This window comes from Ostrinia furnacalis, unplaced genomic scaffold, assembly GCF_004193835.3.
Source record: "Ostrinia furnacalis isolate ACB-3 unplaced genomic scaffold, ASM419383v2 OfSCF0319, whole genome shotgun sequence".
Lineage (NCBI taxonomy): Eukaryota > Metazoa > Arthropoda > Insecta > Lepidoptera > Crambidae > Ostrinia > Ostrinia furnacalis.
The window spans coordinates 941,841-965,886 of NW_021130558.1; the positions used below are offsets into that span (position 1 = coordinate 941,841).

Genomic DNA, 24,046 nt, shown 5'->3' on the forward strand with positions numbered 1-24,046 from the left:
ATGTGTCACCCTGTGCGTCCACGCGCACTGGGAGACCTCATAGTAATGTTTGTGAATACGGGCGTTAATTTGTTACTAATGACCTCTAGTATGTATAACCCCTGAGAGTATACCCCAATCACCCTGTAAACAAGATATACTTTATTATATTTAGTGCAATGCAAGTGATTTTATTAATTTAAAAGTGCATCTCCCACTCTCCCAGTTAGGCCCTTTTCACACGTCCCGGTTGCCGGCTAACCGGCGCCGGGTACCCGGTCGTGAAGTGTCGGATTAAAATAATTACGCCGGAACATGTGAAAAAAGCTACGTACCATGCCCATACACTTCACCACCGGATACCCGGCGCCGGTTAGCCGGCAACCGGGACGTGTGAAAAGGGCCTTAGGATCGATACGCAAAGAAGTTTCACTTGCTCTTACGTATTATTGTGACACAATTTATTTAATTATGATTAGAACGGTAGTACCTTCAAATAAGACGTTACAATACTTTCTTCGAGTGATACAATAGCAACACATTTCGTCGACTTTGGAAGTTCCGACATGATCGTTCGCACAATGAAACACAGATGGGTTCGACAGTTATTTTAATTTAAAATTTCAAAAAGCAAATACAATAATCTCCGCATGACTCGTCTCATAAAGCTTTACACGTAAAGTAGTATCTTTATTTAATAGTACAATAATAATAAATATAACAAACAGTGAGTGAAGTCCGGCTGCGGCTTCGCCGGCTGCTGTCTCGCTCGCACGCCCTACTTGTCCTTCTCGCTCTCCGTCTTCCTGCCCAGCGGCACCACCGCCCGCACTCTGCAACACACAGCGTCACACATTATTTTAAACGATTACTTACCGCATACGTTCCCACTCCCCTCTTGACCCTAATATTCTCAAACCCAATTCAATCGGCCAAAGATAGGCGAGTTTTATAGTAATTATCTGTCAAAATATCATAAAAAGAATAGGTTACATAAAGAACCGCGCGTACTACATAAGGTATTACATAAGGAACTCACTTGGCGGAGATCTCGTCGATCTTGGCGCGCGCCAGCTCCAGGTTGGCGTCCACCTGCGGCTTGTTCATCTCGTACGCCTTGGGCAGCGTGAACAGCGCTATCCACCCTGCAAGTGCAAGCCGTCGGTTAGTGGGTATATCTCTCGGAGACGGTGTAGTTTTAAGGCAACCGTTATATGTACAGCTTGTACTGCTCAAATGCAATAACTTTTCACCTTACAGGTGTATGGATGGTGTGGGATCTCGCAAATAAATAAATATCCTTGGACATTTTACACTGCGCCTCTAGTCCCAAAATAAGCAAGTAGTGAATTATTCCCAATCCCAATACACTTAAGTGTCTTTGACGACTTACTCATTACTGGGAAGTAGAGATGGGTTATACTAGGTAAATTTGATACTAGGTGCACCTATTCCTAGTATTTATTAATACTCGATCCAAATACCTATTCCACCTAGTATGTAATAATTTAGCATACTTGACGCGACTAGTGCGGACTAATCCACGTAATATGACTTTAAAATACAATTTTCTTTGAAAAGATACAACCGTAGTATGAATAATGCAACTTGAAATTGAGTAATAATTCCTCCCTTCATACTTCAACAGGCTTAGGACTGTCAACTTAAAAGTTGGCGTATTTAAAAGATGAATATCAATTTCAGTAAAATATTTAGATTTTTTTTTCTTTTTTACATGAATTTACATGAATATGGTTTGACTACGTTTGTGTGCGTTTGCTTCGTCGCGCTCAAATTTGTTTGGTCAGACAGAGACGGAGTGAATCTCTACGTTCGCACATAAGCTTAGCGAGAAATACTCGGTACGCGTAATACGCGACTACGGATTACGCAATAATAACCTCTATTACTTTGATGGTAGGGTCGGAAATCGTGTAATTTAAAAAATACTAGGTGGATCAAGTATTTAAAAAATTGGAATAGGTGCCGCTTAGTACTGTAAAATACCTAGTGTGTGGATCTGTTCTAGTAAATACGTCTCATCTCTACTGGGAAGACTCGGCAACAAATTGTACAATAGTTTATAGAAATAAATATTTTTTATTTATGTTCATAATGGTAGGTAACGTAACTTGGGTCCTGAAAGTCCGAGACCAAGAAAATTTCTGGAAAGCAGAGATTCGTGGGTCATGCATCGAGTGCGTTATCCTGGCAAAATGTTCTCTCCTTTCAAAAATCTAATGATGCAGTTAATTCGAGCCCTATCTGGTGTAAATGTGTCCGAAATTATAAATTCAAGCCCTCAGCTGTTCCAGTTCCGCCGCAAGTGGAACTGGATTGGCCACACTCTCCGAAGGGATCCCGATCACATCCGCAAGCAGGCTCTGGATTGGAACCCCCAAGGAAAACGCAAACGTGGTCGCCCCAAGCAAACTTGGCGGCGCACTGTGGCAGACGAGGCGAAGAAGATCGGCAAGACTTGGAGCGAGATCAAACACATAGCTCAAGACCGAACGCGATGGAGGACTGTTGTGGACGCCCTCTGCCCCATCTAGGGGACATAGGACCATAAGTAAAAGTAAGTCAGCTGTTCCAGCATATTCAAGAAAAACGGATTCTGCCAGGATAACGTTATCCTGGCTACATCATTTTTACCTGTTGGTTCTAGGTGGATGAAAAGTATACCATTACATAGCTTATATTCGAGCCCGATTATGCCCCAAAAATAAAATTTGAGCCCCCCTCAGGTTTCGGATTTATTTGAGTTTATGTCAGGATAACATTTAGTCATATGCTGGATCTCTGAAACGGTTGAACATACAGGTACGAATTTTTTTTATGTGTGTAGGAATGAAAAATTGTGCCCAAATTTTCGTCCAAATTATTGGCTGGAAATTATTTTCTTAAAAACAAAAATATGCGCTATTTCTAAAACTAAGGTACCTAGAAAAAGTTCTTATCAGTGCCAGTTAGTATCTCACATTAATTAATCATATGATCATACAAAAATTTTAAAGCATATTGTAACTAATAGGTGAGCTCGCGTCCTATCGATATTGGTGCCTTGCTGATTTTTGGCAGCATAGTTACATAACTAGTTTAGGGAGCCAACGAACACCTTGAGTTCAAGATTTACGGTTTTTTTTTTTTATATAAATTTTATTTCGTTCAATGGGAAGTATATTGCACGTCGTCAAATTAAGGGTTAAAAAAACATTATGCGGATATTCCACCTAGACCCAACGGGTAAAAATATTGTAGCCAGGATAACGTTATCTTGGCAGAATCCGTTTTTTTTAATACCTACTTGCTGGAACGGCTGAGGGCTCAAATTTAAAATTTCGGGCACATTTACACCAAATAGGGCTCGAATTAACTGCATCATTCGATTTTTGAAAGGAGACAACATTCTGCCAGGATAACGCACTCTCATGCATCGTACGCCTCGCGTTTTCACGTTAACACACACGTAACAATGAGAACAATCCACAGGTGCGACTTTGCAATACTTTGCATGACCAAGGTCACCGAGACATTTATTATTGGTATTTATATAAAGAGCTTTAAATCGAACTTATCTACGATATTGAATATTGATTTTATAAAATGATTCACAAACATGCTTTTACAGAGGATCAATAACAAATTATGTACTCTAAAAACTTCAGATAACTTTATGAGAACAACATGTTTGTCGTTGTCCGAGGAGTCATACCAGTCTGGTAAACAAACACATTTTAGACAAACAGCGAGATTACGGGTATCACTGTCCACATTTGCATAAGTCTTGCATATAAAATATGATCGAATAGCTGGTTTTAATGTGCCTTCGGACCCAAGCAAGGATTAATCACAATAAAGGCAGTTCGAAACATTTGGGTAATTCAATAGTGTTGTAATGTGTCCTCACCAAACTTAAGCATTCAGTAAATGGTTTCTTTCACTTTCACTGTCCAAACTGTAGATGAAAGCAAGGTCCGCCTGCACTCGCTAGAGCACGGAGCCGCGGGCACGGAGCCACGAGCACGGAGCCATGGGCACGGAGCCATGAGCACAGAGCCACGAGCACTCACCGAGAATGATGAGCGTGATGCCGTTGAAGCACGCGCCCACGTACGTCAGGCACCACAGCAGCACGCCGAACTTCAGCGAGTCAACCAGGTCTTCCACCAGGAATAGCCTGGAACGAACACACCGCGTCATCAATGAGGGTTCATTTTAACTTTTACGACACAGAGGTCATCATTTTCCTTCAGTTCGATGCACTAGGTTGGTTTTAACAGATCGATTTCGTTTATTTCTTAATCAGGTTTCAATCAACAGGTTTGATTAATCATGGATCAAGTGTCATATTTTTTTAAAACAGATTTTTAGTTATTAATTTGGTAGAGAATAACAATCCGCGATTGACAGGTACATGTATAATTACATTTATTAAATACGAACGTAAATTTTACGTAATAATTAGCTAAGTACCTTATTAATATAAATAAAAGAAACAAGAATATTCTTACTAGACACTTCAACACTTGGATAGTTATTATTTTGTTGATATTTCGTTCGTTTGTCGACTGGTAGCTAAAATAAAAATATTGTAAAGCACATTTTAAAACCTGTTAACGAAAAAAGAATTCACGCCCATGACCGTGACTTAGAAATGAAATAGACGCTTTACATGTATGATGTCACCTATACCATTATGACTCGAAGATATTTATAGCAGGTTAGTGGGTTTAATTCCGAGATCAGTTTCGCGTAAGTCAGAAATTGGATTAGTTTGGTAGACTATAGAGATAGATATTATAAGTCCGTGTAGAAGACGGTAGTCAAATTCTGAGCTGTAATAAATCTTCTATACTAGTTATTTAAAGTATTTAATAACAAAGATTAATGAAATGAAAGACTTGACTAAAGTTGAGTTGAACCATCTAACTTTAATCGTAACTATACTACTACTATACGCGTTAATCGGTGTTTTTTGTGTAGTTTGACAAGTTTGTTAAAGTAAGATGGTGCAACCCAACTTAGGACCCTAATGCAAGACATTAAAACCAAAGGTTTGGCAACTTTAAGCTCAGACCATTCTGTATTTAACAGCATATAATTAGACAATTTTAAAGCCTGAAAAACCAAAACAAATCCACACACGCCCATTAATTCCAATTTAATGTTTGTCTACTGTTAGCAGACTACACTTGAACGCTTACGTATGTAACGCAGCAGTTTTCAGGCACCATGACGCACATGGCCATGAACGTTTTGGCTTTCCCAAGGCAATCGTTTAACGCATAACAGAAGCTTTTTTTCACAAAAAACCCCTAAGTCCACTTGACCAGAGATCCTTATGAGGCGTCTCTAACCTATCATACGTAACGCCCGTGTGCAAGCTTTCACTAGGTTAATGCCAAGCGCCCTCTAGTAATACTAGAGGGGGTAAAGCATTCGCGTATAGCTGCGAATATGCAGCTAAGATCTGAGAATCCCTTGACATAGATATGACATAGATACTTGACATAGATAGTGTATGTAAGATAAGTGAACACAATGTTGTGGTTATCGGTTATCATTCGTAGCTAGACCTTTGGCTTAATTTTCATTGCTGTGTTTAATACTGTATCTCATGTTGATAGCCCAGTAAATAAATAAATAAATACCTGCGCAGCTCGTTGAGAGCAGCGTTGAGGTGCGCGGTGGCGGCGGCCGCCAGCGACTGCGCGCGCTCGGCCGGCACGCTGATGTCCTTCTCCAGGAGCCATCTGCGGAACAAGCGGGACCCTCATTAGTTTACACAATAACTAAGTCATTGACTACGTCAGTGCGATCAAAGCTGAAATGTGAGCCTATTCCGTGGTTTTGAATCGGCAATTTGCTCGATCATGTCTGTAATCATGAATCCTTGGGGAATGAACAGTGTGAAACATTTTGGGGAAATGGGGATATTACATCCGTCAATTCGTACTGTAATGTAAAAAAATCAATAGCATTTAGCAGGCACATGTACCTAGTATGACTAGCAAATGTAAAGATGTCGCCTTTGACTCAAATCAATGATGTTAAACTAATATTATTACATATTTTACTAAGCAGATTTTTACTTCAATCTCGTTATGTACTAATTGATAATTATAAGTGCTAAATGTATCCACATCCAATCAATTAGCAGGTACTAAAATTAGACGATAGTAAAGCTAGTACGCTCGCTTAAAGTAGACACTTGGCACGCTAATAAATTATTGAAATGTCTTTCATTTATTGTACGGATGGAAACTTTGCGTATATTTAGCGACAGACTGTTCAAACACTGCATGACGCGCTACTCGGAAAAATGCGATAATGAAGTTATCAGCGTTTATAAATTAATGAAACAAGGATCATCTCGGAATTCACCGCAGTTATTCTATGCACTTCTAAAAGGCTAAGACAATACATAATAACTGAACCTTCAAGAAGGAAAATGTCACATGTTTTAAATTTACATTAGAACCTAAACGCAATTTCTATCTATGCAGAAACCAAAGTGTAGAAAATTCATAATCGAAAGAGCACACTACAAGTGGAACAACCTCATAATGAATTGTCAACATAAATCTTGGTAACTTGGAATAAAAAAGGGCATAAGTTACATCGTCTGAGATAGCAGACGATATTTTATACGGGAGGATAACTGGTTTTCGTGAATTTGATGTTGCTTCGAGAGTGAAAGTGGTTTGGTTGCGCAGCAGCTGGCTTACTTTCCATAAATTACAGCATCGCCGGGCGGGACCATGGCTCGCGATGCCGGAACTAACAAAGGAGTATTATTACAGGTCTTCAGCTCGGTGAGCATGTACATTCTATAGTCATAATAAAATTACGTATGATTGCCATTGGTTCTTATGATTATGGAATGTGTAGTGTACGAAACTGAGAACATCGGGTCTTAAAATGCGACAGCAAGGGAGTCTGCTTGTGACCAAACAACAACAACACAGCCGAAACGTCATGCTGTAAGTACTCGCGTACCTACTAAGTAGGTGGGTACATAATAAATATAGTGTTTGAGACCCGGTTGCTCTCAGTTTCACAAATCATGGAAGTAAGTGTCGTAGGTAATACTGACTTGAATGGGTGTCCATCATTGGTCTTCTGCACGGCCTGCAGCACGTTCTTGTAGATGCGGAAGGCGACGGCGGCGGACAGCGCCAGCAGCGAGCCGTAGGCCAGCACCGACACCACGCTGCAGCACGCCAGCGCCACCAGCAGCGCCAGCCCCGCGCCCAGCGCCGCGCCCGACCGCGCCGCCACGCGCCAGTAGATCAGCGACTCCACTGCGCACAAACCGCACGGTCAGTCTCCACTCCACTACACTCTCTACAACTCTACCGTCTTTAAGACACTAATGCCCGTTTTCACCATCAATCCCTAATTTTTAGGTGACCCCTATAGTAACAAATAACAGGAATTTTGTTGTCATAGGGGTCACTTAAAAATTAGGGATTGATGGTGAAAACGGGCATAAGGCGACGGAATACTGACTGCGACACACTAAGAGCGCTTCCACATTAGGGCGTTAGAAGCGCTACAGCTGCAGCAGTGCGTCTGTCGCGCGTTTGTCGCTCTTCTAAATCGCCTAAATGTGAAAGCGCTCTAAACTAAAGAAACTAAAGCTGGCGCAACTGACATGTGGATATACTTGTGATGTATAACTCTTTTATTTTTTATACATATTAAGCACAATATACGGAATGTTGATACCGTGTATCAAGCAATTAATTGTAAGATTGGTAAAAATAGTGCGTATTCCACTTTATCCTGCAGAAACGGGAAGACACTAGACTAGCGTAGTGGTAGTGGACGTCTACGTGGTGGACGTCGTTCAGATAGATATGTATATTATTGCAATATTATACCTATTCTGGTCGATGTACTGTAAACGATAATAGGTACACTATTTACTTAATACAGAAATGAAATTATTTGTAAGATTCGTTGGGCGAAATTATTCTGGCGGAAACGTTCACAGCCTAGGTCTGCTCAAAGGATGTGGACACTATCCAGCCATTACATAATGATCTAAGCAGTCCCTACTACTACCATACTAAATTTTCAGATGCTGAATTCGGTGATAGATGAAATAACGAATGAGACCAATCCATGGAAGAAAATTCGGAGAACTTAATTTGAGAAAACCAAGTGGATATGCATGATATTTATTAGCAAAGAACTGAATGAACTTCAAATGTTCAGAGAAGAACCACAAATCAATTGCTTGACTGGTACTGCTGTCACCACATCGTCACCGCCACACCCATTTTACAATTGGAATATGAAAGCAATACGAAAATAAAAAAAATAAGCGGAACAAAAAACTAATAACAGTATAACAAGCCTAAATGCATTTATGTCACTGGTTCAACGCCTACAGAAAATAACAAAAAATATTCAGACTTTCTAGAGAGTAAGTGGGTGGTCCAAGTTCCAAATTGAATAGGCTTCTTATCTTACCACAGATGTCAAAGTAAACGTATCTACCACGGCAGATTGAAGAAGCATCGACACTAAGATTTAGTATTTACTATAATAATACAATCGCGATGAACCTTAAAGAAAGTTTCGATGAAATCTACCGATATCAAAAAGCCCAGGACCAGAAAACAAAACCATAAAGTTAAATTTCCAGAAGGCAAAAGTAGGTTTTGGAAATTATAAACTTTTTTTGAAAACAACATAACTAGGTAAAAATAGTGAAAATTTGGTGAATAATAATTTAATTACCCTGATCAACAATAAGATGATACAGAATTCGACAAATCTCTCCGACGTTGTTTGAATAGAGGCTGCAAGAAATACACACAGCCTACTTTGTTAACACAAACGCATCTTATTAATTAGAAGTGGATGATAACTAAAACTTCACACAAAACATTTGAATGAACATATAGAAACAATTATAAACTGAACATTTGACACTGTGCTAATTTATTCCACTACATATGGGTCCTCTGGTTCCACGTTAGCAGCGATGCGGCTTCTTCCGTTCCACGTCTCACGGGTTCGAGACCCTCCGAGAGCGGCCGGCGGCACTGCACCGTTACTTCGGAATGTCGTAAGCTCAACAAGTTTGTAGCACGGGGCAGAGCGAGTTATGTTATGGGAATACCTGGACCGCGGGGCGGGAGGTTTTCGTATTGCGCGGCGTGACGGGGCGACTGCTTAGGACGCGCCATGTCGGCGGAGTGGCCGAGCTGCGCCCGCGCACATGGCTGCGCCGCGCTCGGCCACGCGGCCGCCTTTCACACACGTCATCTGACCCGGTCGCGGTGGCGCTGCTGACACGGCGCGAGGCAGCCACCGAGTACGACAATCGCAATCGCGCCCGCTATCACTCTCCGATTCGGTTATCGCAACGCAATTCACCTTCATTAAAACAACAATCAACTCTCTCTCAACTCCTTTGCTCTCGAAACTGTTTTAAAGTAACTAACTACCAAGTGCTCCATAAATACAACACCATTTAGCGATATCTTTGAAATATCCGCCAGATGTTCAATCACCGCAATCAATCTTATGTTCAAGAGCAATGATTGCTTTCAAACAAAAAGAAACAAAAATATTCCGTAGATTAACTTAAGCTGAACTGGACAAATACCTACATAGTTACAGGGCTCTGCATTATGAATATGGACGGAGGCAGGCAAGTGAGCTATGATATTTACTTAATTTCCGATAGAATGATGCCCACTATGTTTTAAGGCGTTTATTTATTTTTCAATTAAACAAGAGACAAGGTTTTCGGTAAGAACAAAAGTTACAAATCAATCTGGGAAGTTTTTAACATCTTAAAACATTTATTTACTGCTTTTAATAATAACCCTATGGTCTCCACAGACGCCTACAATGTTCCTTAGAATTTAAAAACAAGTTTCTAAAAATGATCTTGACTAATGTTGGTAATTCATTAGCACAGAGCACGCATCCATCCAAGAAGAGTGAAAGGCTAATATCTAATGCTAGTAACGCTCCAGCAACTCCGACGACGAGTCGATCGATACCTCGTTTATTATGGATACAGAGCAAGTACTTAGGTCGGTACCTTACTTTTGAATGGATTCAAGTAGAATGAGTTCACTATTTTGCACAGAAGCCGCCAGCCAGCCCCAGCAGCGTAAGTTGCAATGGTGTTTATTATATAAAATTTGTGATTATTTTAGACAGCAAACATTGTTTTGCCTTTTAGCTAACTATCGGCCAGCTTGTAAGTGGAATGTTATGGCACTAACCACTTATTTTTCAATTCGGAAGATTTTGGGGATAGGGTAAGGTGGGGCACAATGAAACAAAAAAACGTTTTTTGTTCATAGAAACAAAATATCTCATTATTTTAATAAACTCTTTTCAAGAAAATGTACATTAGCTATTCCTTTAATAATCAACAATATCAAACTACATGTTTCTATAAGTAATCTTAAATTATTGGCACTTTTTCGAGATCAATTTTTTGTTGTACTGTGCCCCAGATCTGGGGTACAATAAAACTAGGGTAGGGGTACTATGAAACAGATTGGGGCACAGTCCGTAAACACTCTTCGCACTTTGTAGTTGGGCGTATATCGCACGACCTGTCCCTCTTCTTCTCGGTTTTCTTTTTTTTTTCTTGAAATACCTATACAATGTGCTAAAATTATCATTTTACAGATTTTCTGCTTCTCTAAGTTTTACCTCCTTCAACTAAGGCTACTGCTTCTTTCATATCTGCTTCATTAGGAAGCCCTATATCCGTTTTTCTTTTCCGGTTACGAACCATTGTGGTGTTTTCTAAAAACAAAAAACAAAAACTTATCTTACACTGAAACATGTTTTACTGTGCCCCGTTTCACTGTACCCCATGACCCCCTTCAATAACACAAAAACATATAACATTCTTTAGGTTATAAACACCGGCCTTCGTCTGATGTCAATATTACAAGAAATATGCAAGAATTATTAAAAAAATAGCCATACATACCTTTGGTAAACAGTGTACTAATAAAATCGAAAACTTTTTCGTGAAAAAAGATACGAATTACTTTCAAAAATCAGTTTTTTTGCAATAATTCAACAGGCAGCTTTCAAATTGAGGAAAGACAACTGCACCATGATGGCAGTGCGAACGCTCAATAAAGCAGTGAGGCCAGTAAAAATAAATTGATAAAAAGAGGTAGAAATATTAAACTTGTTTTACTGTACCCCGTGTGTCACTGTGCCCCCTGTAACCCTACATAGATGATTATTACTGTTGTACAGGATTTTAATTTCTTAAAAGGATTCATGTAGCTATGTAACAGATACATAAGTACTGCTCAAATGTAACAACTTTCCAGAAGGGACCGAATAATGATTTAGTATGGGGATGACAATTTGATATTGATCCTGTGACTGTAGAAAAAGTATTCCAGTAGTAGAACACTCTTTTAGTTTGATCAACGCAACTATAAGAATTCACTGTAGCGCAGCTTGGTACCAAACCCAATGGCATATTGGAAGTCAGTAAACACCGAGAAGTTGTTCATCGACAAAATTATGCGACACTAAGTACTGAGTGGCCGGAACCCGGATCGATGACGCACCACCTGGGAGATATTTTGCAGTGTGGATCCCTATTCCTTAACCAAAAATCATGAAGGAATTCAACGTCAGAGTCAGTTCAGTTGGTGGCACTTGGTGGAATGTGCGAGTACCTACTCGTACTTAAAGCGTCCGTCACTACACCCAGAAAATCGTGCTTGCTAGAGCAGGTAGGTACTTAAATTGGATTCCTGGATAAATAGTTTTATGTGCATGCATGCCTTTGCTTAAATGTCAACTTCCACGAATGCTTTTTGTTAAAAATAAAAAAATACCTATCTATAAACGATATTATGATCTTTGGAGAGTGATAATAATCATCATGGCATAAGGACGTTGATAATATTGCTAACATGGAAAACCAAACGAGAGACGTAGCCAAAAAGGAAGGGTTATTCAGGTGTTTTGTATATGAATAATTACCATACCAACCGGGCAACCCAATTCGTTTAATGTAAAAATCAAGTTTAAAATATTCCGTAATTTGAGATTTTATACTAACATGAAAGTAAGTAAATGGTTCGGACCATCGTGCTATCATAATGACAATGGCAGTAAATCGAGCCGATCGATCATCGATATGCATAACGTTGCCAAAATAAACAGGCAGGCGTTATGCTGCAGACACGGTCACTTACGTTGGCAGCGGCGCGGGCGCAGCGCGGGGGCCGGGCGCGGCGCGGTCAATGCCACCGTGTCTTATCGATCACTCCCGGATAGAAATAATTAGGAATTCAAACAAAGCACAAAGACAAAGCTGTATAGGTACAAAAGACTACTCCAACAGTAGATTATTTATAGGCATTTAGTGCATTTAGTACAGAAATATCAGCTAAACTAAAAGAAGATTGAATTTCCATATTAGGCAAGTGTAGTGTATGATGTGCGAATTCTACTAACACTGGTCTATTGATCAACTAACTTACCTAATCATCAACTTAATTTTCATGAAGTTTTTGTTAATGTATTAAAATAGGTTTCAATAATTCGCAATAAAATGTTTAATTTGAATTAGGTACCTACTAGTTACAGATTTATCAGTGATCCTGTTTACTTTTATAATAATGCGGGTCTCCAATGCAGCAATGGTCTCCGAAATTACAGGACAAAAAAATCTTTCACCATTTATACATTACCCTACATTATCTCTGATGAACATAGGCGATAGAACACTTAATGCACATAATATTATTATGGCATTCTCTTCTAGTTAACCTTTGACCCAACTAGAAATTTGAATAGGCGGATTATGTGAAATTAGGCTGTCAGACATTGTCAGTCTGCACTTCTGCAGTCGTCATTGATGAGTAGTTACCTAGATATAACTTATTTTTCATTCTCGTTTGTTCAGCTTATCTTTGACCGCAAGATAATTTAGTACATAAATGTATCACCACAGAATAAATTAATACTAGTATTACTTTATTCTTCGAACTATTTTCAGACTAGGAACTATTATATCTGTGCCTGTGCTAGTAAATCTACTATTATTATTTATGCATCAAAGGCTACAAAATGTCAAAATAAATTATGTAGGTAGGTAGAGGTACCCTCAGTCCAGTTTAGAAAAAAGTTCGATGTTTAATGAAAATAAACTGCTCGCTCATCCTGCATAAATTCAGGTTTGTTTAAATGGCAACAACAACTTGAACCTAGTTTTGAAACCAATTTGCAACATCTATTTTTACTTTCATTTTACACATGCATGCATTATGCAAAGTGTAGTTGTGAGAATTAAATAACACAGTGAAAGTAAGTAGGTATAAAATAAGAATAACTTGAAAATAAATGTTATTCTTTGTATCAAGACAAATGATACCATCTAGTGCTTTTCAGCTTCAGTTTTACTTGATGCGTGCGCTTGATATTATTCTGTAACTCGACTTTCGCCTGGCGCAGCAGCCACATAAAAAGCCAGACAGGCCGGACAAGACTGTAAAAAGGTGGTGGTAAAAAAAAACCCTAGGTGTATGGTATTTAGGATCGTTTGTATGATTAGTATCTACTAGGAAAATAATCAACNCAATCAACACAACCGCAGCCTTCAAGTGCAGTTCCTTGGTTTTTATGAGGTTGCATCGCAGAGTGCGGGCTGTGCATCGGGTTACTTACACCGCACCACTACCGGTCAGGTGGGTTACATTATGATTATGCGCTCTGTAATGCAGCGCACACGCACATAATATGTACATTTAAGTAATATACCTACGCACCCACTGAGCTCTAGGTCTCAACCAACAATCAACAGGAATTCCAACTGAACAAAGGATTTTGGGGAAACCGCAGTGTCAAAATACATTAATGGGAAACAAAACATTGGCCGAACTAACCCTCCCCATGTAACAAATGACAATATGAAATGTGAATTTTAGTAGAGCGTCTAGCCCTTGGGACCACGTGCGCCTCAACGTAAAGCCAGTGCCGCACTGCCGCCACGTGGCCAAACAAAACTGTAACGGGGACCAGTAGGAGAAAAGCGAATTCTGGTAATGGAACTGAATTTAGAAACGTCGGATGTATTAGACAGTTGAACAGGAATACAATAAGAATAAAGCGAGCAAGGCAGTAGGTCGCGGTCGGCGGCACACGGGCCAGCGCGGTAAAAATAACGCCGGCTTCCGTGTCACACCGACATTGCTACTGCCATCTCTTAACGACACTCTCTGTAAGTGGTAAAAGGCTTGCTTAATTAGGTCGTAAAAGCTTATGAATGTTAATTTTTCACAAAATTAAAGATTTCATGCCCTGATGTCAAATTCAATCAATTCAAGGTCAAGGCGATGCCCAATGGGATCTCTATTGGGGTCAAAGGTTTAAGCATCCCTACCAAAAGCTGTCAATCCACTAACAATAATTAATTTAGTAAAAGTTCCGGACGTTCCGGTTGTATGATAATAAAGAATGACTATGTAGACGATGAGAATATAGGCGTTCAGATTTCGCCATAAAGTGAAAATGACAAGATAAAAGTATGCTCTTGAGACATTTGTGACGACTTTATCTTTATGAAAAATGTAGAAATATCGGAACGTCTGCTGAGTCTTGACTTTATCAGTTTGTCGCATCGTGGTAATAATGCGACACGGGAAGTGGGTAATCTAGCCGCTAACCTCGATTCAAACAATCACTTTCCTTCCAAACGAAACGAATTCCTAGTCAAGTCCCAACTCCTGAACCGTGACATAAATTTAAATACCTACCAAATTCATAAAAAAACAGCAGTTAAAATGTACAATGCTTCATGAAGTCTACGTAAAGTAAAAACTAAATAGGTTTAGAACCAAAAGAGAAGAGAAGCAAAATAAGGCAGAAATTAGAAAACATTAATCATGCAGCATCATTCATCATGCATGCATTAATTATTACAAATTGTAACACTCATCCGAATTAAAAGAGCATAGTGTATGTATGTGCCAGAACTCAGAAATATCGATCATGTCAAGTAAATCAAAATATACCTCATGCATGTGGGAAATATAGAATAGGTATGTAGATACTGAGTGATCAGCGACTTGGTCAAAATCAGAATGGGCCGTGCAACAGATTCCAAGGTTTGCGCTCCTCTAATTAAATTAGGAGCTCCTAGAACAGGCCATGAGCATGACTCATAATAATTCGATCGTAGCCCGTTTGCTAGATTTGCTCATGTCCAAGTTGTTGTTTGTAACAACCAGAGCCTGATGTTGAGCTCTTGCGTTATTATTACTGGAACACTTGGTATCGATTACCGATAAGGGCATGGCGTGGGATAAATGATTGTGTGGAATGATTAAAAGCCATAAATCAACATTCTTCAAGACTCAATGTCAGATAAAATCGGTCTAATTTCATCTTGGCAGAGTTTTTGTCTGCAAGTTGAAAGACAACGCGCATGCGTGTCGCTGTAGGCCTACAATAATAATTCAAACGGATAATAATTGACTAGTAAGATAAGCTACCAGTCAAGTGACGACGTAGGTAGAAAATGACAATGGTTGTTATTTTTTACAAAACTTTGTAACATTACTTGTTGTAAGGTCATGGAAGCGAACTTTGAACCATTTCGCATTGCGGATAGATTATCATGATTGTTATTGCATTTTGGCAGCATATAAATAAATGTTGCTTGGAGAAAAATGCCAAATATATCATCCACTCAGTTGGTCTCTTTCTCAATTGAATGGACACAACAATTACATTTTCATCCTATGCAGGTTCAAACCGTGATGCGAAATGAATGACAATAGCGCGTGGTGACGATACTATCTTAATGAACGTACATGCATGCGATCAGACCTTGACTTGGCACATAACGAAGTTATTATTGTTCTGTCACCGACAGCACGTAGTAGACTTAACGTGCGGGGCGTTCGAGCCTCGCTGCATCCTTGCAGGGTCCACGTCTCACCTCCGGCCTCCGGGCCGATCACTCAACACTGAGCTCTCACAAACACTATGCGCTTTACACAGCGGTCACTGGGTCACAGTGCAGGGCCGCAGGGCCGCGGCGAGCGCGCCCGGGCGGCCGCTTGGCGATTCGCCGACCTAAGCGTATTTCTGCCCCCGGCCGCTGCGACCACTCACCTTCGGGGTGCAGCCTCTGGGGGTCGAACCAGGCATCTGGAATAGAAGGCTGCGCGTTAGCGGGTTAGTCGCGACAGGGAGAGACAAGCGGGCGAAGCGAAGCCGGCCCGGGCGGACACTTACACGGGCTGAGCACGCTGCAGAGGGATGGCCCGGAGTCCGCCATGGTAACACTTTACGTAACTCGGAACGTGAAGGAGGCGGTAGAAGGCGGCGGACGGAGCGCGCGCCGCGCCCGACTCTCGCGTCGATACTGGCGGCGCAGCCCCGCGCCCTCCGCGCCCGGGCCGCGCATGCGCCGCGCGCCGCCACGCGCTCGCCGCCGCCATCACCCACCTGCCGTCACCCTCGGCCCACCATCACCTCTGAGCCTCTGACCATCACCAGGCTCCACCACCCGACAACCCGGCCCGCCGCGCATTTGCGCATGACAGTTCATTCATGGCCGTCTGGTTTCAACATTTTTGTAGAATTGTGAGTATCAACAGGTTATAAGGAAATAACAACTAGAGAGTTAAGCAATTTTGTTACTCAATGTAAGAAAGTTAGTTTGAAGTTAGGTAATTAGTAAACAATGCGGGAATTTAGGTTCCTACTATCCTACCTACAATTAATATGACCTACCATAATAAGAATTAATACTTATGGTTGTAAAAATACTTAGGTGCTATATGAAAAATAAGACTGAGAGACCTATAACATAAAAGGATATTACTACTACAGACAGACCTAGGTATACAATACAAAACTATCCTTGTCTCGCGCAATGATACAATATTATTGCGTGCTGAGGATACAGACCAGTCAAGTACAACTCACACGTCAAAAGAATTAGGTTAAAATCGAATCATTTATTTCAGTCATAAATATCTTAATTCATATTGGTACGAGTAAAATAAAATACAAGCCAACAGTCAGATTTTTAACTTACAATCAGATCAATAACTAAGTTCAGTTTGTTATTGAGGATTTTGCTAAATAAATAAAGAGAAAAGCATGAGTAGAAGAAACATCTTAGCATAAAACCATCAACTAAGTATGGCGGTGATATTGTGTGCTTCTACAGCATGAGTCACAACAGTCGGTGTTTACGAGCGCGGCTGACGCGACCCTCATCATTTAACACACAATGATAATGTACTAACGTCACCTATAAGTATAGATTCCTTACTCCGTATATGTATAGTCAAGCGAGCGAGACATCTCATTATTGCAACAAGTTTCAACTCCTTTGTATCAATTTGTATGTCTCTTCGTAAGGTGAACCCAATGACGAAAATAATCAGAACAACAAATGGTTTAGGTATGATGCGTCACAATTTATTGTTTTAAGATGGTTAGATCCGTAAAATGGTCGGACGTATCCAAAACTTTAAGTATAAATGTCGCAGCTAGTTATGTGGTTAAATTAGATAAGGCCTAGCTAAGCCATCAATCGCCGTCATGGCATCCAGCAAGATGCCTAGGCCATAGTTATTACTAGAAACACTCAACATTTAACTAGGTGAAAGTTAGCCCTTTGAAGATGACTGACCAATAGTGTCAAGTAATTAAAATAGTTCAGCGGTTAGGTAAGATTAGGTTGCAGGGAGGGACTGTAGTAGTGGAAGCTTTGTCCAGAATCCCACACTCCACTTCTATTTCCAGTGGAAGTCTTCCACCCATGGCCAGTGATGGATCACTTCTTTTAAGTGTACCTCGTTCTTCTGGCTTGGTGAGCCCTAGCCCCACATAACCTATCCCTATTCCCGCAGGGTAATGCATTTTTTCTCCAAAAATGGTTTCACTAACACTAAACGCTGCGCTCATTCACTCGGCTAGTTGTCCTTCGGCATCTTCGGCATATAAACGGCCTAGGCATCCAATTAACTTGCTAATTTAACTAGAGGGCTGCGACACAGACACGAGCTGAGGTTCTAGGTGAGTGAGCGTGACTCACGGGCTCGGGCTTATCAAATGACCTAATCACGCAACTCAACACATTTAGATTACGTTTTGACACGATTTGATCAAGGCTGACGTACAGGTTCCAAGCCTAGTAGTACTAAATGCTAACAGTTACAGAATGTCAAAACCATTCCATCGGGACGGGATATTGCGCCGATTGACTACGTTAAAATGAGGCGAGCTTTCAGCTTATGAATTGTATCCGGTATATACGCGCATGGAATAAAGTCACCAGTGCGCGCGCTTATAAGGAATCGTTCTTCTTCTTCCAATGGAACGCTACATTACATCATTTAGTTGGTTTTATTGAAAGCGCGATTATATTTGCAGTAATAATGCATATTACGGTAAATGCAATAGTGGAGTATAGTGACGAGCGAGACGACTAGGCATGGCGACGGCACGCCGCTATAAATACCCAGGCGAGTCGCGGCTCCCGTGACGTCACCACGCACCTGCATTGTCACCCGCTCGCACTCGTCACCATAGCAGCAATGTGATTAATTTTTTCTGTCCCTACCAGACTAGAAACAGTTTGATATATGTCAAATCCTAATCAACAATAAATAGGCCAGTAGTACCTAAATCAGATTTAATTCCTACAAACTTTTTATTGTTTTAAATAATGGCTTCATTTGTTGCCCATTATGATCCTAGGCCTAAATAAATCTAATCTATACTAATATTATAAAGCTGAAGAGTTTGTTTGTTTGCTTGAACGCGCTAATCTCAAGAACTACTGTTCCGATTTGAAAAATTATTATTTTTGCATTGGATAGCCCTATAGCCCATTTAGCGAGCGAGGAAGGCTTTTGTGTGTCCTAGTATATTAAAAGTGCAAACCCCAGAAAGCGGTGAAACTAGACATCATAAATTATGGACAAAAACATAGATTTTTTATTACAAAAATTGTTACAAATTTTTATTATAATAAATTATGACAAACTTTTGAAGAATTGTCCATTCATAAATTTAAAGCACATATTAAAAGCACCTTAATGTATAAAAGATAAAAATGTTTGGAATGTTTAACTAGGCCTAGTTCGCAATTCGCATCAATACCTACTCGTACATATGACTATAATAAAATTTGTATATTTTAAAGACTGTAACCCCTTGAAAAGGAGGCTGACAATAGTATTCTTGCGCTGCTTCTTCTCAGCACTGGTTTATTTATTTTTTCGTATAAGTGCCCGACCTTTCCAGGCCTATATGTACTGAATAAACAATTGAATTTGAATTTGTAAAAGTGCTTTTTAAAAGCCTATTTGCAAAAATAAGAGTTTTATGAGTTTATTTGTATATAACTCTGCCCATTTAAACTTTGTAGGTGTAAATAAAAGTCTTGTGTATTTCAATAACGCGAATATGATCGAAGTCCCAAATGTCCATTTTTTTTTTAGTTATTTATTTTCCATATAAAACAATATTTATCTCTAATTTCCGTGAATTTGACTTTGACCGACATTGACTTTTAAATATTAAATTAAGAAAATGACAAAGGAAGTCGACACTGAAATCGATAAATAATAGATAACCCGGGCTAAAATAGTTCAGACTGCAAGACGTCGGATAAGCAACGGGTAATCCCTTTAGGACCATCAAGTGGGCAGACGGTAGGTGTATATGCGGCGCCGGGTGGCGCGTACAGTATCGATCCTGGCCGTCCCCCGCCCCCGCCCCTGCGGAGGCCTAGCCTTTATTACGTCTGTCTGGGTTTTCCGCAACACTATGGACTAGCAAATAATATTTTCTGGTTAACCAAACCAACCTAAAATAAACCAAAACAAAGTCCATAATAAGAATTCGAATGTTAATTTAACCTAACAGTTTTATCGCAGAGACCCACTTAAAGTTTAAAAGTTTGAATGCATATAATAATGATGAAAATGCGTAGGAACAATGTACCTATCTACTGAAAGCGTTATACTTAACAGAGAACAAATAAGCTGAAACAAAGAGCGCGTCACGCGTAATTTTGCAGAAGGGCTTTCCGAATTAGGTCAAGGGTATCCAAAGAGGGGCACACAAGCAACTTTTAGGAGCGGGTGTAAGTAGGTACGCTATGTACCTAACTACCCATGAGACCAACCAAACAGTTTTCTTTTGTAATGTAATCTCAACTGAGACTAGTTGGACTTTCTTTTTTTTCTATAGTAATTTAAAAAAGTAGAAACGATTTAAAAGGCTTTAAGTTCATTTGATAACAGGAGTTTTATTACGGTCGAAAGGTTGTTCGAAACATATAGGTAAATGTACAAAAAGTAACCAAAAATAAAACCAGAATGCAAGAAACCTAGTTTTATAGTTAGGTACAATGTTTGTTTTACTATTGATCGTTTACAGTTATAATTAATCATAAAATAATGAATATGTAGAATTGTAGATAGTGGCAAAGTTGTTGGCAGAGCAGTGTGTGTAAAGGCTGTTATTTTTCATAAATGACGTGCATATTTTTAACATGTGAGATCCCGAAAATAATCTGACGGCTTCCATAGTTTTCAGCGGTAACTAAGATGACCGCATTGTCATTGTAAATACTTTTTATCTGTATAGATTCAATGAAAAATACAAGAAGCAGGCCATAACCAAGATAAGATTTCATTTTTCTGAACTGAAGTCCTAAAGCACAAATAAATGAAGCCATTTCCGTACTTACTATTAACCACTTCCCCACTTCCAGATCCCATTGTTCTATAGTTAAAAACACACAAATTTGACACAAAATGAGTGAATGTCCCGTCGAAAAAATAAGTCACTTGACGGCAGAGCTTAGGGCTACATGGGTAGTCTTTGCTTTGGGCTGATGGGAGCAGCGGCCAGCCGGACGTGAGCTCACCACGGTGGGAACTCAGTTTGTGAGCGGGCTGCTTCAGAACCGACTATAATTAGCACTGGTGTGGTGCCGTCGCACTTGCAGCGCATACCACGCCGCGTGTCCGCTCCTAGCGACCGCCAAACGCCGCTGAAAATCATGATTGATGCCATTTTTTCTATAATTTTTAGGCCACATTCCGAAATCTCTTCTGGCAAAAGCATAGAGTTGCGTGATAAAGGTACTTCCAGTAGATGCTTCAAATACAAATGAATGAATTAGTTACTTGAACTCTACATCATCATATAGATTAGACTACAATAATGTTCTTATGTTCATAATAACAGTGTATTTAGTTAGATGCATCAAGTTTTACAGAAACTTGACGGTCGATAAGATAACGAGTGTTTTCTTATCTTCTCTTTTTTATGCCTGTAGTAAAGTAGGAGGTACCTATGTCTGTCTCAAAGTAACTTACACCTTCTATCTAGGTATTCAAAGTTTTAGTAAGTATACTCGTATTTTTTATAATATTTTTTCGAAATATGTATTGATGCGATGCGGTGCGATACAATGACTCATGCATGCGTTTTAATGTAAATTACATCGATTTCTGTCGTCGTACGTAACACGCGATCAATTTGGGAATGGGTTTTACAGTTTGTAGCCTTTAACGGCGTTCGAGTAGGTTGGTACTGTTCTATTTTGTGGTTCGACCCTTTTTCAGGTTCTATTTTTAAAAAAGCCTTTGTTAATTTTAGCTGGATAGATAGGTAAGGTACGCTTCCGGAAGCAATGCGTCACTCACGGCGACATCCTTTCTTTCCGCGTGCAGTGAGAGGCGTGGGTTTCAGCGGGTGCCGTTACCCCGTCGCTGCAGCGGTCAACGCTCTTGCCGCTTCGCCACCTCTGCAGCTGACCTCCCCCTCCACCTCCCACTTAATAATTTGAGAGCTCAATTTTATAGATCTCTCCCCGACTCCCCGTAAACACCGGTAGGTATCTAGCTACACTCTTACTCATCGGTTGCTTTATATGAGGATGAATCATCATCAGTTTATCATTGAACGAGCGAGCACCTTATAGCAAAATGTAATCGAGTTTTGGTTATTCGGGGGCCGCGGTTATTGTGTAAGCTGGCTTTGTTCACCTGCAGACGTGATTCTTCACGGTCTGAAGCGCCGTGCTCGCCTTGAAACGAGGCTGCGGTTCATGCGATCTTTACGTTCCGCAAAAAAGAGGCGCGAGCGTGTCGTCACTGCGCGAAACTTTGGAAATGGACGATGAAATCATTCTGTCGATACAAATAAAGACTGCGCTGTGCGCTGCACCACTTGAATATTGAATGGTAATGTCGATAATAACAACAAAATTATTGTCACATACCAATATTACTGTGCTATTTACTCATGTTTGAAAAGGCTTGGTCAAAGATTTAGGAAATGTTGCTAAAAATGCAACTGCTGCTGCTACTGTAAAATTATTATTAATTTAAATGTTTAAAATTAAAAAGAGAATATTATCGCTTACCAAGACCCATCTGACAGAAGATTACTTCAGCCTCGATGATGTGTGCAGTGGGCGCGCGGGCGGGCTCCGGCTTGGGCGCGGGTGCTGGCTGCGGCTGGGACGCGGGCGCGGCGGGCTTCGGCTGCAGGGCGGGCTGCGGCTGCAGGGCGGGCTGCGGCTGCAGGGCGGGCTCTGGTTTCGGCGGCTCCTGTTTGGGCTCCGGCGTAGGGGTACGCGGTTTCGGTTCGAACTCGGAAGCGGTCTCAAAAGCAGTTGCGACTGGCTGCGACGCGGCGGGCGCCACGACGGGCGGCGCGGCCGGGGCGGGCGCCAGCACGGGCGTGGGGTCCAGCGCGGCGGGCTCCGAGGGCGCGCTCGCCCGCGGCGGCTCGGGCCGGTGCATCGGCGACTCGCCGGCGGTGTCCGCGTCCGACTCGCTGTCGGTGAACTTATCCGCGAGCTGGTCGGCCAGCTTGTCGGCGGCGGAGGGTGCACGCGGTGTGTCTACGAACTCGTCGCGCTCCATGTCGAGGAAGTTCTGCGAGGCGACGCGCGGCTGGTGCAGGGGCGACTCTCCGGCCTCCTGCTTGGCGTCGCGGTCCAGGTGCTCGAAGTCATCGGTGGAGTCCTGATCGCGCTTCAGAACGGCATCCCCGTGCATAGGCACCTCTGGCGCTGGAGCTTTGTCGCCGCTCGCCAGCCCTCCCAGAAGTGCGTCAGCACTATCCATAACGTTTCCTTTACACTGAATAAATAAAACTATAGATTTCGAGGGTGATCGATAGGGTGCGATAAAAGTAGCGCGAGTGCGAGGGTGCGAGTGCAGAGGGCGGGTCCTGTCGTGCCTCTTGGTCGTATCGGACTGAGGTCTGCGAGCCGCTTGCCGGCAGCCGCTGCACGACGTCACTCAGCACGAGAAACGGTATTACTCATAGCCGGCCCCTCCGACCGATGCAGTGTAGCGGGGGCGGCACCTTCCGCCAATATTTAAAATAAAATTATGGAAAAAGAGTGTTCGGGTAATGTTCAGCAAGAAAATCAAAATTACATAAATAAAGAACAGTCTAGATGTATTTAACACTAGTTTGTAGTACTTTTGAACGAAAAGAGTGAAATTATCGACTTTCCGTTTTCGCTTTTGCGGAAAATTTGAAGCTGTTTTACCGACCAGCAGCAAAGAAAGACATGACAGTTTTTTTTTATTTCTGTCGTTATATCGGCAAAGAAAATTTAAAGTTTTCAAGATTTCCGAATATTTTAAAAAACACTTTGTAAGGACACTCACTACACATCTAANTGATCGAGGGTCATCACGCCCTGATCAGCTGTATTTATTGTGATTCTACGATATGATGTTCGCATGCTCTGTAGTCAGGAATGGACGAGCTGTGATAATGAGAAATTTAATGTTTACAGATGGACAAACCCTGGACTAAGCGCACGAGGCCGTGCGATAGTCAGGCTGGCCGTGTCGGCGCCGGACACAGATGCTGCAATTATTATTGATGATTAATAGTATAGCCTGACCAGGAACATAAAAACCCTCGCCATGTTGCGGAAAACTAATGGTACTAATTTCTTTTAATGGCAACAGTAACTGAAAACTTCATTGACATGTCACCTTGCATGTCAGTCTATTGCTGTCAAAGT

At 41.0% G+C, this 24,046-nt stretch overlaps 1 protein-coding gene across 7 annotated transcripts; it reads right to left on the reverse strand.

The window, feature by feature from the left end:
* Positions 1–574: 574 nt before the first annotated feature.
* On the reverse strand, positions 575–23,545 carry Rtnl1 (reticulon). 7 transcript variants are annotated; one of them, XM_028313716.1, is made up of 7 exons: positions 22,418–23,545; positions 16,126–16,161; positions 7,079–7,286; positions 5,634–5,735; positions 4,053–4,159; positions 1,019–1,124; positions 575–812 (listed from the first exon to the last, which is right to left on the reverse strand). In XM_028313716.1, the coding sequence occupies exons 1-7, from the start codon at positions 23,124–23,126 to the stop codon at positions 758–760; spliced, it is 1,323 nt and encodes a 440-aa protein (XP_028169517.1). In that variant the 5' UTR covers positions 23,127–23,545; the 3' UTR covers positions 575–757. The 7 variants fall into 7 exon arrangements, with proteins under 7 accessions (XP_028169517.1, XP_028169541.1, XP_028169530.1 ...); XM_028313740.1 differs by lacking the exon at positions 22,418–23,545 and adding an exon at positions 20,732–20,920; XM_028313729.1 differs by lacking the exon at positions 22,418–23,545 and adding an exon at positions 16,249–16,389.
* Positions 23,546–24,046: the final 501 nt, after the last annotated feature.